Source organism: Babylonia areolata, chromosome 6, assembly GCF_041734735.1.
Source record: "Babylonia areolata isolate BAREFJ2019XMU chromosome 6, ASM4173473v1, whole genome shotgun sequence".
NCBI classification, from domain to species: Eukaryota; Metazoa; Mollusca; class Gastropoda; order Neogastropoda; family Buccinidae; genus Babylonia; species Babylonia areolata.
Genome location: NC_134881.1, coordinates 40,473,318 through 40,491,975, shown reverse-complemented (window position 1 = coordinate 40,491,975; position 18,658 = coordinate 40,473,318). Strand labels below are relative to the sequence as shown.

The 18,658-nt window shown below is 42.0% G+C and overlaps 2 protein-coding genes across 3 annotated transcripts in view; one reads left to right on the top strand and one right to left on the bottom strand.

Annotated features, from left to right (window-relative positions):
- Window positions 1-3,533: 3,533 nt before the first annotated feature.
- On the top strand, window positions 3,534-15,884 carry LOC143283011 (uncharacterized). 2 transcript variants are annotated; one of them, XR_013055333.1, is made up of 5 exons: window positions 3,534-4,097; window positions 4,813-4,940; window positions 5,427-5,499; window positions 8,692-11,191; window positions 11,241-15,884. XR_013055333.1 is itself a non-coding variant. In XM_076588995.1 (4 exons), exons 1-4 carry the CDS (start codon window positions 3,711-3,713, stop codon window positions 8,890-8,892), a joined length of 789 nt encoding a protein of 262 aa, XP_076445110.1. In that variant the 5' UTR covers window positions 3,534-3,710; the 3' UTR covers window positions 8,893-11,230. The 2 variants fall into 2 exon arrangements, 1 of the variants encoding a protein (XP_076445110.1); XM_076588995.1 differs by lacking the exon at window positions 11,241-15,884 and having other exon boundaries at window positions 8,692-11,230.
- Window positions 14,775-18,658, bottom strand: part of LOC143283010 (uncharacterized) — a 69,591-nt gene continuing 65,707 nt past the window's right edge. The window contains exon 24 of the mRNA XM_076588994.1: window positions 14,775-17,772. Coding sequence (XP_076445109.1) covers window positions 17,563-17,772 — 210 coding nt within the window. The 3' untranslated portion in view covers window positions 14,775-17,562. The remainder of the gene's footprint in view (window positions 17,773-18,658) is intronic.

Below are 18,658 nucleotides of genomic sequence, written 5' to 3'. Positions count from 1 at the left end.
TATTGCTATTCAACATCAGATGCACACCTTTTATGAGGTCTCCACAAATGACAACCAATTGTTAATGACCATAATAATTAGTTGCTGAGGCGAAGTGAGTGAAATTGAAGTAATAGTGCATCCATCTACCTACCTCATGCATGGCCGTGGAGATTAGTTAAAACTGACAGATCACTGCGTGCTCAAGGCATACATTTAGGGCTACAAACTGTTGACAGACTTGTAAAATCTGCCCTGGGTTTGGCTAAACTAATGCCCATTGTTCGTACGACGTAGTCTCTGGATAATACTAGAGACAACTATTTTCTTTAGACCATCAAGACTGGTGATTCACACGGCAAAATTGAATTATGTAAAAAGGGGTTTTTTTCGATGGTTTTATAGCGATCCACCAAGAATACCTGCAAAGTTTATTTATTGCTGTTATCCAACAGCTCTAAATATAAGGTTATTCACAAAGACAAGCTGATATTGGTGCGGAAAAAATATAATCTGAAAAAGACAATAATGATAATAAATAAACAAATACTGCCAGAAGCAAATAAATGTACTGAAAACACACAGCCTACACACACACACACACACACACACACACACACACACACACACACACACACACACACACACACACACACACACACACACACACACTGGCCGCACACTCACACACACCTACACGCACTGACATGAGTGCACAGAGCCCTTCCTGACACATGTGTACACTTACACACTCGCGCACGCATACACGCACACAAACATACAGACACACACAGACACAGACACACACAGACACACAGACACATACACACACACACACACACACACACACACACACACACACACACACACACACACACACACACAAACACAGGCTGCCACTGATTGGCCGCAAGAGGGGTGGGAAAAGATCTCTGGTGCCAGGGACGTGTAGTCTAGTGTTTTGCTCAGTCTATTGTATTTGGTAAAGCCCACATAGACTCTGTTCCGTTTTGAAGAAATGTGTGCAATATTGGTTTGGAAATGATGCAATATTCGTTTGATTTGTAAAGCATCGTGCTCTACCTTTCATGCTAGACTTACGGCCGCTCCCTCTCTCTACCTTTATTTCTTTGAGGCGATCGATGGTGTGATGGCCTTGTACCTGTTCTTTTTGGTATTCTTTGACTTATCTGAGGATTTCCAATTTTCTTATATGTACGTTGTTGTTGCGTTACCAGCAAGTCTGTCAGCTCGCTCATTTCCCTTAACACCTGCATGTTCCGGGCAGTATGACCATGTACGTTTTTTAATCTGAAAGGTGCGCAATGCCTTATGCCACTCTGGGCTTCCCATTCCACTTTCAATTTTCTGTATGAGGCTCATTGTGTCCGTTAGAATCATGGCATGTTGGTTTCCAGGCATATGGATACAATAGATGATAGCCACTGGAGAGCATGTGTCACAGCTTCAACTTCCACCTTTAGGCTGGAGGTTGTGACTTTGTAGGCAACATTCTCTTCCCTAATTGTTTTTTCCATTTTATTTCGCAATGAATTCCCAACTGGATTGGTTTTTGGTGACTGAGCCATCTGTGTATATGATGACGTCCTCTTCTTTACTGTTTTCTTTTAGGAGTAGCTTCACTTCTGCCTCAATATTGCCCTCTGGCCATTCCCGACAATGTCTTCCTATAGTGGATGAAATGGCTGTGTTGATTAGATGATTGAGGTTTTAGGGGGTTTCCCCCCATTCTTTTGTTTCTTTCAGGTCTTGTAGTCGGCATACTAGCCGGATTCTGTCTTCTGCTTGCCCCGTCCATGATCTTCCTCGTCCTAGACGACCGCCTTATGGTTCCTTGACTGCATCATGTAGTAGGTTTTGAGAGTTTTCTAATGCTCTGAAGTAGGTCTTAACCTGTTCTAACTTGTTTCTGGCCTGCATTGAAGAAAGGCCAGTTAGCAGGTATCGCATGGTTACCATAGGCGTGTCTTTTGTTGTTCCAAGGATCAGTCTCATAGCTTCATTTTGAACTCTTTTTAATTTTAGGAGGCTGCTTTGAGACGGTGTTGTCAGTAGCCCAAGTCCGAAGTCGATCACACTGAGAACGAGTGATTGATACGGCAGGAAGAGGTGGCGTTGTTCAATACCTTTGGTTGCCATTGCCTTTGAGACTGAAAGACCCTTTTTGCATTTGAGAGCAGTATTTTCCGTATGTTTTCTGAAAGTCAGCATCCAGTTGAACTGTATTCCTAGGTAGCGTAGGCATTCAGTTTTCTCGATCTGAATCCCGTCGAATGACACAGGTGGCGGTGATTTGGGCTCGCGGTTTTGTTGTTGAGGGTGCACAGCAACGTTTGGGCTTTCGCTGGATTGATGGAAGATCCTGTGTTCTTGCACCATTAAGCGATATTTTTCAGGTGTTTTTTTCTGGACCGCTGTACTTCTTTCTTGAGCATCTTTCGAAATTTTGAAGACCAGGCCATTATCCGCAAGAGTAACCACCCGATCGAGCTATTATATTGTTGTTTGAGTCTGCAAGACTTTTCGTGCAGACGTTGTAGAGGACAGGAGAGAGCGTAGACCCTTATGGCAGCTATGTGGAAAGTTTAGAAGGTGCAGACATCCTATCCCCGAGGCGTAGGACAACGGTTCTTTCCTGAAGCGCTGCTGCTTTCCATCTTGTCAGTGTCAAACATACTCCATACCTTAGTAGCAGCTCCGTGACTGAGGTGCGCAAACTGGACTTTATTGTGAGCATCTTCAAGCTCATTTGCTACTGCTTGTGTTTCTTTTTTTCTTTGAAATCCTTCATATACCCCATATGCGAAAGAAGCTGCATTTTCACATGTAGACTTGCCTGTTCTGTAACCACCTTGATTTGAAGGGAAAATTATGTGGCGGCCTCTGTTCAAGATCCCTTGCACGTTTCCTGGCTATTGTGCGTTCCATGAGGTTTCCAGCAATGTTTTGCATGGTTAGGATTCGGTAGCCGCTTACCTGACGATGGTCCTTTCCTGATTTTGGTATGGGTTTTAAGAAGCTGCATGAGTCCAGTCCTCAGTCCGGAACATGTCAGCCGGCCATTGTCAGTGGAAGCTGTTTTGATACAGATTGAAATGTTTGCTTCTGTCTTCATCCGATAGCTCCTTGATGTCCGAGTTGGGAACTTTGTCTGGGCCAGGAGCCGATAAAAGAAAGATACACGTTCTCAGATTAGCATTGGACAGGGTACGGGTATGAATTCTTGTGAACACAAACTCAGTGGCCAGTGGAACTGACACAGGGTACATTATATTTGAAATGAATGTGTGAAAGCATTTTAATATCACCTATTGTATCGGATTTTGTATTGTTATGAACACTTCGTAATCGTAACACATTTACTGCCACTTCATTTTTCTGCTGCTGGTGCTGCTGCATTCATATCTGCAACTGATACAACTAACGACTTGCTCCAATATAAATAATTTACACGTGTGCGGCCAGTCAGCCTCTAAGAGGGGAGACTATGCAAGAGGACCTAAAAATTATTTCCCTTCAAGAGATTAGCCATCGAAAGGTCACGCGTCTCCTTTCGCTATCACAATATTCTTGGTGCATAATCTGTTAACTAAATGTTACTTAACCAAAACTAAAAAGTAGCGACTAATTCCAGATTGCAATTAGCTGATGAATCGTTCTGGATCTTGACGGCAAGACAACAGTCTAGGACCGACATCAAACCTTCGACAATGGCAGTCCAAACAAGGAGACGTCTTCTGAACCTATTACACACATTTTACGGAGGTGCACACCAAAAACCTGTTCTTTCCACGATATCGCATTACTGCACCATCCTGCATCAAAACCAGGGCTTGAGGAGCTCCTCCGAGTTTTTTCATGGCAAAAACGATGCGTGGAAGCAAAGGGCACAGGGTTGTTTCCACTCTTTCAGGCAGATGTCACATGCGACTGGGTGCTTATACACACGGTGGTCTGGTTGTCCGACTTCTGGAAGAGAGGACGTACGTTTGTGCATCCCTCGATTACTACCAGCCATGTCTTTGAATGGACAGATGTCTGTGCGACACAAGTCTGGAGGGAAAAAATCGAAAAGTAGTAGCACCAACAGTGATGAGGTGAGGTTTTTTTTGTGTGTGTTTTTGTTTTTTTTTTTTTTTTACCCTCACGTCTAATGATCAATGGATATCTAACTTAATTGCTCTGGGACATTTAAAGTTCCGTTTCAGCCCAAATTAGGTGATGATATTTAAGTTCTGCATAGCATGACAAATCCAGTGTGTATACATGTGTGTGTGTGTGTGTGTGTGTGTGTGTGTGTGTGTGTGTGTGTGTGTGTGGCTTCTGTGATTTCATGTCATTTCACTGTGAATGACATTGATCACTCGTCTTGGACGTGTGTGTGTGTGTGTGTGTGTGTGTGTGTGTGCAAACAGCAGAATTAGGCACCATTCCTATCTTCAAGATTAAATGACAAGATTATCTAACCAAAATAAGTTTGACTGGTGAAGGCAGCCATACTCTGTTTTCAGAGATGTGCACGCTGGGTATGTTCCCATTTCCATAACCCAGTGAACACTGACATGGATTGTAGGACCTTTTCCATGTGCGTTTGATCTTTAGCAAACAAAAGTGTACAAATGAAGGGGATGAAGACACTAGCAGGTCCGTGCATAGATATAGATTGACCTGAAAGATTGGAAAAGGTCTATACCTTTACCCCACCCTACAGGCACCAGTACTAGGACAGATCATAACCCTCAGATGGAAAGTCCCACACTTCAATCATGTGGCTGCTGGGCCAGTCTTTTGATTTTGTGATTTTGTTGACAGGAATCCGACTTGGAGGAGTTGGATGATGACGACTATGAGGCCCCCACAAATTTCAAGAAAATGAAGATCCACGTCAAGTCATTACGGGTTGACTCTGTTGTCAGTTCAGCTCTGGATATCGCCAGGAAGTAAGCAGTTCTTGAGTCTTTGTTTTTGTAAAGTTCTGCTTCTTCTAGTCATGATGAATTGGTAGGTAACGTGTATACGTGCAGGTTTTTGTGTTACTGTTTTCTGTTACTTTTACAAATTTCAGCAGAATTGATTTTGTCTGATGTTTTTTGTTTCATAACATGTTAACATGTTTCTTTCACACACACACACACACACACACACACACATGTATATATATATATATATATATATATATATATATATATATATATATATATATATATATATATACACATCATATACATCACTTAAGAGATGCTTCCATTTTTTGTTTGATTTTGAAAATCAGTCGGCCACCTGTTTCATGCAATTAACCCCCTGCATTCAGAGAATGAGATGCATGTCACATAAATTATCTTAACTGTATGCAGTACGCCTGGGCATTGATTTTTGATTTAAAATTCATTATAAACTTACTTGAACCTGTATTGTCTGCTTTGCAGTCGTGTGGATGAGATCTTTTACGGAAGTCGACTGAAACTGAATGGTGAAAAGCTGCTGAAAAAAAGCAAACAGGTAAACGGCTGAAGTATTCAGCATTTGACTGTGTACATTACCCTGTATCTGTTTGAAAAAATATTTGAATCTGTTTTGGAACTGGGGTTTCCTTGTAAGGAACTGACATCCCTGAAGCCAGGTAGGGGGTGAGAAGGTTTTGTCAGGAATACAAATAATGTGTTCAATTTCTGATGAGAGGAAATAGGAAGATTTTTGTTGTAGTTCATGGGTTGTTACTCCCATTTTCTGTTGTATAGATCTACAAGTAGGCTTCTATCTGCTTGACCTTTTTTACCCCCACCATAATGGTCGCTATACTTCATTTTCAGTGGTGGGCTTGCTGGTTATGTTTGTGTTTCCATAACCTACTGAACATTGACATGGATAACAGGATCTTTAACGTAAGCATTTGATATTTTGCATGAGTTTGTTCCTCTGCACTTTTTATTTTGCTCTATGTAAGGTGATGAGAGAGCTTCAGATCAGCATTGACATGAAGATGAGTGCTCTTCGTGATGTCAGGACAACAGTATCTGTACATTGGTTACATATTTCACACTCCTTCTGTGTCCTGGAGTCACCGTGGCCAAGTCGGTTTGGCCTTGTAGTTGCACTTCTGATCCAATGATCACCAGTGATCAGGGTTCGAGGCGCCATTTCAAAATAGTATTATTATTTGTATTTCTTTTTATCACAGCAGATTTCTCTGTGTGAAATTCAGGCTGCTCTCCCCAGGGAGAGCACGTCACTACACTAAAGCACCACCCATTTTTTTTGTATTTTTTCCTGTGTGTAATTTTATTTGTTTTTCCTATCAAAGTGGATTTTTCTACAGAATTTTGCCAGGAACAACCCTTTTGTTGCTGTGGGTTCTTTTACGTGCGCTAAATGCATGCTGCACATGGGTCCTCGGTTTATCGTCTCATCCGAATGACTAGCGTCCAGACCACCACTCAAGGTCTAGTGGAGGGGGAGAAAATATCGGCGGCTGAACCGTGATTCGAACCAGCGCCTCTTCATCCACAGCGAGAAGCTCCTGCGCATGCCAACTCACCCAATGCACGAAAAACTGAAGCACCCAACAAAGAACAGACTGAAGCGGACCAGCTTCAACCACCTCTCCAAGGCCCTGCACCGCCAACATGAAGACCTGCTGCCCTCGTCCCCTGCCGAGATGGAAACACTCCCCGACTTCGAGGAACCGGCCGACCAACTGGAAGGAGTCTCAATCATCACAAAAGTCCCTGGCATCGACCAAAAGGACTGCCAAGCCCCTCCCCTGCTGAAAGCTCTGACATTGGAGATGATTGAGACTCGGTACAACCCCAGCGAATGGACGCACGTCTTCACAGATGGATCCTCGGAGGGAGCGGTGAAGAATGGAGGAGCAGGCATCTTCATCAGGCACACAGATGGAAGACTGACCCCTGGAGCCTTCCCCACAGGAAGAATCTCCTCGAACTACAGAGCGGAGACAGCAGCACTACTCCATGCTGCACAAGGCCTCAGGACGTCAGTCAACCCACCACCAAAGATAGCCTTCTTCACTGACTGCAGATCTCTCCTGCAGGGACTCCAGTCAACCAGAAACGAACAGCAGCTGACAAACATCAAAGCAGCCCTTCATGACCTTTCAAAACGGTCGACTGTCACTGTTCAGTGGGTTCCTTCTCACTGTGGGGTCATGGGGAACGAAAAGGCCGATGCTCTCTCCAAGGCAGGCAGCAAAATGAAGCAGTTCAGCCACCCCGTGACCTACACAGAGGCCAGGACCATCATCCACAACCGTTACCAGAACCAGTGGAAGAGAAGGCTGGGTGCAAACAGTGGTGTCGATCCAATCCACCAGCTCCAGAGACACCAGCAGACAGTCCTCTTCAGACTGAGAACCGGCCACTGCCGACTACTGAGTCACCTTCACCGTATGAAGATCGCCCACACTGATGAGTGTCCATGTGGCACTGGACCCCAGACCCCTGAACACATCCTCCAACCCTGCCCAACCCATGAAGCTCTACGGCGTCAAACCTGGCCAGGGGGCACGGAGCTATAGGCGCAGCTTTGGGGAGACCGCCACGACCTGGAGAAGACCGTGGGCTACATCGTGGCGACGGGGGGTGACAGTCTGACGCAGCCAAAACATCGAACGCAGAAGAAGAAGAAGAAGAACCAGCGCACTCAGATTCTCTCGCTTCCAAGGCGGACGCGTTACCTCTAGGCCATCACTCCACTTATGTCCAAGTTGTGAAATTCTCTTAGCTCAGATTTTTCTCTCTCCACCCTGGTGTCAGTTGGGTACCTGACATTGGTCAGAGAAGATTAACCCTTTCGCTGCCAGGAAAATAAGATTTAAGTGAAATCTATTTGCCAGGGTTTTTTCAGCAAAAACGGGTATAAATTTTCAAAAAATTATGTGCTCTTTGTTATTGGAGAAAGACCCATAAAAGTATATAATTTCTGAAAGGGAAATGAATAAAGAATACAAAACACATGATGTTTTCCCATTTTATGTATTTTTAGTGACATGCTGTTGTTTTGAAATCAGTGTTTTTTTGGGTTTTTTTTTCACATTTTCAACTTGTTTATTACAAACATTAGTCACTGTCTTCTCCTTCGAATTTATGCTTCAATTCTTTCTGAGCATCAGCTAAAGAAAGTAATCTTGGTTGATTTAGTTTGCCACAATCGCATGTCTTGAGCACGGAGGCAGTCCGACATTTTGTTGAGCGAGCGAGGAGAGGAGCCAGGCAAAGACTGCGGCCAGTAACCCAACCAAAAAGTTCAAATAAAGGACTGCCTTATGACGCAGATGGTGTTTCTAGCTATGAATAGAATCTAGAAAGATTCCCCAAGCTAAAGCTACCAGCATTTTTGTCAACGAACTGAATGCAAAGCAGGGAAAAGTCAGAATATTTCGATGACGAGTTATCTCATCATTGTGGCAGCGAAGCGTACATGCTTTCCATGATGAGTTATCTTGTCATATAGGCAGCCTAGGGGTTAAAGTGGTAGAAGTAGAGGACTGGGCCCGCCTTCCAGTGCCGAGCCCTTGACTCAGTGAAAATGAAATCACTGCCCCAGTGGTTGTAAAAGCCTATGGGACCTTCAGCCTTTTAATCTCAACTGTGTCCTTGCCTCATTTAGAGCTTTAGATATGTTTTGGTATGAAAGTTGCCTATCCCTGTAACTCAACAGTATTGATATTTTCAGATGGAGGAAGGGGATTACGTGGATCTGATTGTGGAACGTTCAACTGGCGACGACGATCGGCTCCTGGTGAAGAGGGTCAAGGTCGTCAGTGTCTCACCCGAACGGACAAGCAAAGATAGAATGGTAGTGACTGTCAAGGCATGGAAAAGTCCGTTCCCCATTGAGGACACTTCCAGAGCAGAATGGAAAGAGGATAACTGATTCGAAGGGACTTTTAACTTGGAGACCCCATGACTTCGTGGACATGATAGACTCTACTGTGCATGGTATTAAGAGTTATGGAGCGAAAGTTCTACAGATGTAGACCAGACCAGCCTGAAAGTGAAACTAAATCTTTATTGCAGTGGAGAAAAGCGCACATTTGGCTTTGAGATTCTGTGGGATTTCTGCGGATGCTTCATGACCTTTCGATTCAGTTCTCTTTCAAGCATTTTTTTTTTCATCTGGCGTTTCATCTCTGGCATAATGTGCTGCTCAGTAAGATGAATTCCTGGACTGGGTTGCATGAGCGATCTTAACAGTGCTGAGTTTGTTTGGCGTTAAGAATTGTCCCATAGTCTGTGCTGATTTCATAGACAGGAAAATTCTTAACGTTAAACAAACTTAAAGCTGCTAAGATCACTCAATCAACCCAACCAAGGTTCATGTGGAGTGATGGCCTAGACTAGAGGTAAGGCGTCCGCCTAGGATGTGAGGGAATCTGAGCACGCTGGTTCAAATCATGGCTTAGCCGCCGATATTTTCTCCCCCTTCACTAGATCTTGAGTGGTGGTCAGGACGCTAGTCATTCGGATGAGACAATAAACTGAGGTCCCATGTGCAGCTTGCACTTAGCGCATGTAAAAGAACCCACGGCAACAAAAGGGTTGTTCCTGGCAAAATTCTGTAGAAAAATCCACTTCAGTAGGAAAAACAAAACTGCATGCAGGAGAAAAAAAAAAAAAAGGGTGGCGCAGTAGTGTAGCGACGCGCTCTCCCTGGGGAGAGCAGCCCGAATTTCACACAGAGAAATGTGTTGTGATAAAAAGAAATTAAAAAAAATAAGTAAATAAATTTTTGGCATATTGTGTATACTGAGGAGTTTTATCACATGTAATTAAGATATTTGAGTTTAACTCACTCGGTACGGCCAGTCCTCTCTTCTCCTCTACACAGACCCCTCGGATGTCCAGTGGGTGTCTGAATGACCCAGCCTTTAGCTTCCATTGTCAGAATTGTGGTATTCTTTGTCAACATTCACCTCTTCAGTATAAGAGCCTTCCACTTGCAATATTTTGATGATGGTAATTGGGGTGAAACGCTGTTAACGTCGTCACTTTCGCCGTTCGTATGGAGAGAGTTAAGTGCTATTGTAATGCATGAAAGGTACACTTTTTTTGTGTGAAAAATTGTTTTCCGTCTTAAGGAAAGTATCAGGATACAGAATCTGGAGTACTGGTTTCATGTGCAAAAGTTCATTCTCACTGCAGATCTGTAAGGCCAGTGCTGGGAATGATTTGCTGAGAAACGTTCTGGCTGATATTTCATTGTGTGACAAACATTTTTTATATACCTGCTATTATTTTAACAAAGTTTTCTTGCCTTGTGTGTGGGATTTGTGGGGCTCTTTGGTACATTGTATTATGTATTTGGTTGTTTTTTTTGTGTGTGTTTCAAACTTCTTTTTCAAGTGTGAGGATTCAGTGTATAAGCTTTATTTGCCCATTTTCTGCCTTCTGATAATGTGTTTTGTTTCACAGTCCATGGATATACATACAGTTTGTAAACAAAACATGAAGTTTCTTATGTTTACGAGGTGCGTGAATGTGTGACAGGTAGTTTTGGGAGTAGTTGGTGGCCCACGAAACTGTTTTTCCCCAACTGCTGTTGCACGTTTTAAGCACAATTCATCCAGTATAAATTATGGCTGCTGCTGTTTGTGCTGATCACTGAAGAGACAAAATTTGTGTGATTTTTTTTTCTCTCCATGTCATATAATACAGATTTGGCTGGGAGCTAAGTTTTTAGAGTTTGTGTTGGATTATGCACAGAAACATTTTATAAATTATATGTATACATACACCTGCGTCATGGGTTGTGTGGATTCAGTAAATGGTAAGAAAGTTAAGTTTTACATATGCATGAAATAAAAGAAGAAACACATGCTCAGGGAGTTTAAATTTTCTTTAATAGGCTAACAAACATTATGTTAACAGACATTTATTTTTCTTCAGTGAAATAGTTGTAGTAAATGACTGTAGCCAGACATACATGCCACCAGAGTCTATCTACAAACAAACTAGGAACAAATGCAAGACCATATGATATCACGTTATAATATGTTAAAACTGGAAAAAAAAAAAAAAAAAAGAGAGAAAAAAATGCTACCTCTGGGGAACAGAAAGGGACACGTGTACAGCATCACGCTGGCACCAGGGCAGGCAGAGGGAAAAGAATGTGAAAAATCCATGTATTTGTTGTGTCATGTAATGTGTCATCATCTGTAGAAAGCTCCTTTAAGGTTTTGTGTGTGTGTGTGTGTGTGTGTGTGTGTTTGAATGTGTGTTAAGGTTTTGTGTGTGTGTGTGTGTGTGTGTGTGTGTGTGTGTGTGTGTGTGTCTGTTTGAATGTGTGTCATTGTGTGGGTATACATATTTTCAAATGGGTGTATATGCCAAAGTGTGTGTGTGTGTGTGTGTGTGTGTGTGTGTTTGAGTGTGTGTCATTTTGTGAGTATACATATGTTCATTTGGGTGTATGTGCCCAAGTGTGGTGTGTGTGTCTGTGTCTGTGTTTGAGTGTGTGTCATTATGTGGGTATACATATTTTCATTTGGGTGTATATGCCAAAGTGTGTGTGTGTGTGTGTTTGAGTGTGTGTCACTGTGTGGGTATACGTATGTTAATTTGGGTGTATGTGTCTGCGTGTCTGTGTTACGGTGTGTGTGTGCATGTGTGTGTGTGTGTGCGTGTGTGTTGTGCCTTCATCAAAGAACAAATAAAAAATTTTACGCATGCTGTTTGCATTGCTAGTCTACCCTGCAACAGGATATATAGGTCAAAGTTTTCATGCACTTCATAACAACTATATATTATATGGAACACTGGTTACACTGTAACCTTCTAGAGAAAATCCACACACACTGATAGTTGAGTACAAAAATTTAAAGGTGTTTACCACTTTGTTATCAGTCACATTTTAAACACTGATTACAAAAAAAGGTTAAATACAATATTTAAACACTGGTTATAAAAAAAAACATGTTCCTTTTTTAGTTGTACACAGTTGACAATGAAAGTAAACTGATGCTTGAAATAAAATGATGTTTAAATCAACTGATGCTTAGACACCAAGTTCAATTCTGCAACAAAGCGCTTCAACATACAAAACTAAAATGAAATATAACAGCAAAAAAAACAAAAAAAAAAAAAAAAAAAAAGGGGATAAAATGTAAACAGAAGAAGGTCCCTTGTAATTTAGAGCATTGAAAACAACCTGCAACGCAGTTGCTGCCTTCAACAACAATGCCCCGATCACAAACCACAGTCTTAAATTCGACTCCATCACTTGGCAACTGACTCTTTGTGCCTCTGATGATGTCAATGAATAAAACACATTACAATCACCTCTAGTGCATCCACGGCACTGCCACATACTACTAACTGTCACCTCTGACAGTCATCAGTGCTGTGGCTTCACTCTCGTCAGCAGCAATGACGATGAAACAGCCTATAGAGATGTGGACTGCTGAATGAAGCGGAGTCCTACTTATTGACAAACTCACTATGCAAGAGGTTCAGTTTCCATGCCACAGAGGGCACAGTCTTCCAGCCAATATAAACATTTAGAAACAATGTATGGACCCCTCAGTGTAAAAACAAGACTATTTCTGAGCAACTAGGTAGAAAAAACAAAAACGAAAAAAAAACAACCAACCATCTCACTACAAAGACAAACTTGGGTGGCAAACTAAAAGACGACATGCTGAATCAGTTTCCAGTACAGAAACAACTCCTGATCTGAATGACCTGCAAACACGATAGCTCCCTCACACGGCAGTGATGAACCAGAAAATGCAGCCGTCGACAGACTGGGCGAGTCGTGCATGCCATGATGCCAGGACGATTCCTCTGAGCAGTCCTGACGAGGCCAGAGAAACCAGGTGAATGGGGTTTGATGGGGTGAGAGGTGGGGATGGAGGGGGCCAAAGAAGGGGGCTTGAGGGGGGCGGGGGGGGGGCAACCCAAGATGATGTTTAAGGACTGCACCAAAGACCACCATCTTCCAGTGCCATTGGCCAAGAAGACGTTCAAGGACTGCACCAAAGACCACCACTTCCAGTGCCGTTGGCCAACAACCCCAAAAAGTACTTGAACCTCCTGCTTCCTGATGAGCATCGGCACCAGCAGAAAACTTAAAAGGCAGGTGGAGAGCCTGGGAGTTCTTCACTTTTCAAGGAAGCATCAAAGCGTGCAGACTGATCCACATACTACCACAGCACATCTGCTTAAAAAAAAAGAAAAAAGAAAAAAAAAAGAGCAGATGGCTGACCTATGCATAAAGCCAGTGCACTGGTCAAGCCAGTTCATCAGTGTCATGCAAAAGACGATCATCAGTCCAGAACTCCACCCTCATTGCCTGCAACAAGCCCAACTTGCTCCCCCACTCCCCGCCTCCCCGTCCCCCCCCCCCCTCCGACTTTTCCTCCTCCACACTCCCTCCATACAAAAGTGTTAAATCAAAATTACTTTTAACTCTCTCCATACGAACGGCAAAAGAGACGACGTTAACAGCGTTTCACCCCAGTTACCATCATCAAAATATTGCAAGCGGAAGGCTCTTATACTGAAGAGGTGAATGTTGACAAAGAATACCACAATTCTGACGACGGAAGCTAAAGGTTGGATCATTGAGACACCCACTGGACATCCGAGGGGTCTGTGTAGAAGAGAAGAGACGACTGGCCGTACTGAGTGAGTTAAAATATCAAATCGATAACAATTTTAGGGTTGATATGCAAGAAAATCTTGAGCAGTCAGAAATGATTACAGGGCAAGTGACGGTTGAAATAAAAAAACAAAAAAAACACAAACATTTTGAGCCGAAGATACATCATAAGACCAGGATAAGAAAACTTTAAAAGTATCACACAAACCATATGTCGATCACATAGCATTTATCAGTATCGAGTATAGAGGATTTTTTTTTTTTTTTTTGGCTTTTATCAGAAGGTCAAAGAAAAGCAAAAGGACACTGCAAAAAAAAGAAACGACAAAATCAAAAGTTCCGTAGCCAGATCTACAGTGTTAATTCACACAAGATTTGTTCAAGATGCTTAACATTTGGAAACAAAAATCTGATATCAGATTTAGGTACAATAAAAAATAAGGAAAGACAGAAAATGGTAAATGCAAAAGAAAAATATGCCAAAAAAATACAAAACTGTGTATGAAAATAATTCATACGTCCTTTCTAACTGACAGTACACATCATCCAGCCAGCACCTGAGAAGATCTCTATGCCCATCAACCATTCCTATCAGAGCTGAACTACAATTCTGACCACAAGAAACAAAAAGTTCAGAATCTGATAAAACAACATGTTTAGATCAGAAAAAAGTGTCAGAAAAACAACAACAACAACAGCAAGAGGCCCATACATGTGAACAATCTAAACAAAGAACTCGCAGCAGTTTTGTGGTTCAAGTCCCAGTACAACAATAACAGTAATACTTTCAGTTATAACACTGTTAAGAGTAACAATCACTAATGCAATATATGTTTTTTAAAAACTCCACCACATATCTTGGTCAGTATATGTTATCAAGGTAAAAAGAAGTAATACGCAATTTAATTTCTTTTTTTAATGGGTAAAAATATAATAAACAATTTATTTTTAAAAATTCAAGTTAAAAGAAAGAAGAACCTCTGTGGGTTTGTGTGTCGCTGGCTATGATATTCTCAAAGGCTCATGACATTCAATTAAATGGTTTTGTCTCAATTTTTGAATATTTTCTACAAATCATCTGAAAGCAATCTATGGACCCACCCCTTCTCCAAAGCAAGCTGATGAAAACCGAAGGAGATAAACTTTTTCTTTATAACTTTTTCTCTCTCTCTCTCTCTCTTTTTTGTTTGTTTGAAATAATGTTTTACAAACACTGACACACAGTCAAATCTTAATTTTCTGACACTTTAGTGACAATTTTTTTCTATGTATTTGGCTTTTCTAAATAATTTCCAAAGTACAGTGCTCTTATACCCTGAGTGTATGCTGGTATAAAACCACTAGCATAAAAACTTCATTTTCATCCCTTACACAGAACAGTTACCCACAGACACACACACACACACACACACACACACAAAGCCCAGTAAGCATCATTGTCCAACCACTTCATACGAATAAGACAAAAAGAGAAGTCAAAATTAATGGCCATAAAATTGGTATCTGGTAAATCATTATACCAAGGTGACACATGAGCACATGATTACACATTAAAAAAAACCAAAAAACACATCATCATCACTATTATGCAGGACACAATAATGCCATGATAATAAAGAAGTATATGGAGAAAAAAACACACAAAAAAACCACACATGGGAATAAGTGTTACAACCCCTTTTCATTTCATTTCCAAGACATTTTTTTTTTTTCAAAACCTTTTTCTCTGTTACGTCCCCAGACCCCAAAATATCCCTTCAGATCACTCTTCTCCCACTTTTCACCTCCTCTATCCAGCCTTCCTCCACCCCCCACCCCCACTCCACCTCCCACCACCAGCTAAAGGCAAAAAACCAAATCATTCACAATCAGCATCCTTACACGTAACATAATCAGCACAGAAGAATCACTCGGGAAGAACTGTGGAGGCTTTTTAGCAATTGGAAAGGAGATGCTACTCTGAGCATTAGAGACTTGCTCAGCTTTACCGTTTCACTGGAGATACTGACACTTGTGTAAACAAAGTGAGTCTATGTTTTAAACCGGTGTTCGGTTGTCTGTGTGTGTGTGTGTGTGTGTGTGTATGTGTGTGTCCGTGTGTCTGTGTGTCTGTGGTAAACTTTAACATCGACATTTTCTCTGCACATACTTTGTCAGTTGACACCAAATTTGGCATAAAAATAGGAAAAATTTAGTTCTTTCCAGTCATCTTGTTTAAAACAATATTGCACCTCTGGGATGGGCACAAAAAAAAGAAAAAAAAAGAAGCCTAATTATATGCAAACTGCATTTACTGTTATATTTATATTTCTTGTATTCTCTAAACTTGGCACTTTGACCTCTTATTCTGACACAACAAGAGGAGTCATTATCATTTTTTGTTCAAACAGGAACTTCTTTTGCTAAGCATGGAATTTTTATTTATTTTGCAAACGTTTTGGTGCAGATAGTAAAAAAGGGAAATTACTCTGTAATTAATGCTAGGGGACTTAATTTATCACAAGTGAGTCTTGATGTTCAGTTAAAATCACATTTCATTCAATGTTCAGCCTTCCCCTTTTTGCAGCAGACTGCACACCAGACTGACCGCGATAGCCATCATATATCGCTACTTCAGTTCCTTCTCTCTTTGCAAATTTTTTTTTCTTCTCTTTCCTATATAACTGAAAGAAAAACAACAGAAAGAGAGAGAGAAAGAATAAAAGGAGAAAAAAAAAGGAGTTGGCAAACTAGTAATATGACCATTTCATATGATGAAAAAGCTTTTGTGCTGACCGCTGATGAAAATGTCAAAAGAGAGTACACATAAAACTGTGTGTGTGTGTGAACACTTGCTGTCTCATGTAAGCTCTGAGAGAGACAGAGAGAGGTAAACAGCCACACACCTTGTGATTCTTTCCAAGCGAGGTGCACAGGCGGAAATCCTGTGATCTTTTCAAAAAAAAAAAAAAAAGAGATCTACAAACAGTGGGACCCATTTATTCTTATTGTTTGTTCTGATAATTCAACACTCAAATCACAGAAAAAAATTGTGCCATTTACCAATAAAAAGTCCATTAAAAAAACCAACAAACCCCAGCTTAAATAAAAAATATGCAAGCACACAACCTATCTATCTATACAGAAGCATTGCAACAAACGTGTGTGTTCAAAAGATTCATGCAAGGACAACAAAATTTCCTTTCTCTTAGTTCACTTAGGCACCCAAGGATCAGATCCGAGGCTGGCTGCCTGAGAAGAGAGACAAGAAGAATGCCAACCCACTCTTCCTTTGAAAACAGGCACAGGTCCAGTCACACAGACTATGACGATCAAAACATGATGCTGTTGACAGATAAAATACAGCTGCCCCTAAAAAAAAAAAATAATAATAAAAAAAAAAATAAATAAAGGAACAGAAAAATATATATGTCAAAGAACTCGAAGTCGTATAAAATTAATGCATGCAGGCATGGTTTCAAAAATGACAATGATCAAAAACATGAAGTCATAAAAAATGCATGCAGACATTGTGTTTTACATATCAATAATTCTTTAAAAAAGATGTTTAGTCAAATGGTTGTTTTATGCAGTGAAAACGACACAAAAAAAAGATGACTGAAGTCCCAAAATGAGGAGTTTGTATCAAACTCCCAGTTTGGTTGAATATACTTTCTGTGTCAAACTGATGCAAACCAGGCCTAACTGTTTGCTCTTCTCCGCCAAAAATTTTCACGGTAACTCAGTGACAAGATGTCTCGCCATCTGACGTCCATCTGCTAGCCAATGAAATGTCATTTCCGGCGGGAGGTAAACAATCATTCCAATGGCAGCAAAAGACAAGCCCCAAATATTAATTTTTTGTTGTTACAGCTGTTGTCCAGAAGTTGTTGGGTGGAGAGAGGGGGCGTTCGGAGAGGCGAAGACTCAAAACGGACCTTATCTTTCCAGCAGCCTTCCTTCCGTCTAGTAGCTGAGGCCGGCATGGATCTGATCCACTTCATCCTTCTCCTGGTAGTCCTCGTCCTGCCACTCGATGTTCTGGGCGCGGATGACGGCACGCAGCATGGACTCCACCCGCTGTGAGGTCTCCTGCAGGTCCTTGACGTTCCGCTTCAGCTTCTTCACGTCCGTGCTCAGCTTGTCCTGGGCCTCCTGGACCTTCTCCATTTCGTCCTGTGTGGGAAAAGAGAGGAGTTGGTGTGAGCTGGGGGACTGGGGGTAGGAGGTCGTGGGTGGTGTGTGTGTGTGTGTGTGTGTGTGTGTGTGTGTGTGTGTGTCCCCATGTACTTTCTCCATTTCGTCCTGTGTGGGAAAAGAGAGGTGAGCTGTGGGACTGGGGGTAGGAGGTTGTGGGTGATGTGTGTGTGTGTGTGTGTGTGTGTGTGTGTGTGTGTGTGTGTGAGTGTGTGTGCATGTGTGTGTGTGTGTGTGTGTGTGAGTGTGTGTGCATGTGTGTGTGTGTGTGTGTGTGTGTGTGTGTGTGTCTCCCATGTACTTCCTCCAGTTCCTCGTTCATGAGGAAAGAGAGGAGCTGATGTGAGCTGGGGGACTGGGGTAGGAGTGATGTGTATGCTGTGTCCCATGTTAAGGTCTATAGTGTCTGGGTAATGTTACGAATTCTGCACAACTCCTCCTCACTAAAAAAAAAAAAAAAGTCATCTGTGCTGGTCAGGCAGCCAAGCTTAACGCTGGCCATTAAGGAGAAGCGTGAGTGAGGAAGCACGGCTCAACTTCTGGAGACGTTTTCCCTTGCAACACCTGTGGGAAGTGCTGCGCATCCAGAATCGGCCTCTTCTCCCATATGAGGACACACATAGACAGAAAAGCCTGCCTGCATACTCATGCGTCGGTCCTGACGGGAGAATCCATCATTGTTACAACAGGAAAGCATGTGACCAAGCTATGTAGTCGAAATGAACTCATCGGAATAATTCTGATCTTGGCATCACATCAGAACAAACTGCCATCGACAGTAACAAAATATGGCAAAATGGTTACAGTTGGCTTCTCTGCAGACAACTACACACCCACATACATAACATCCCCCACCTACACACAC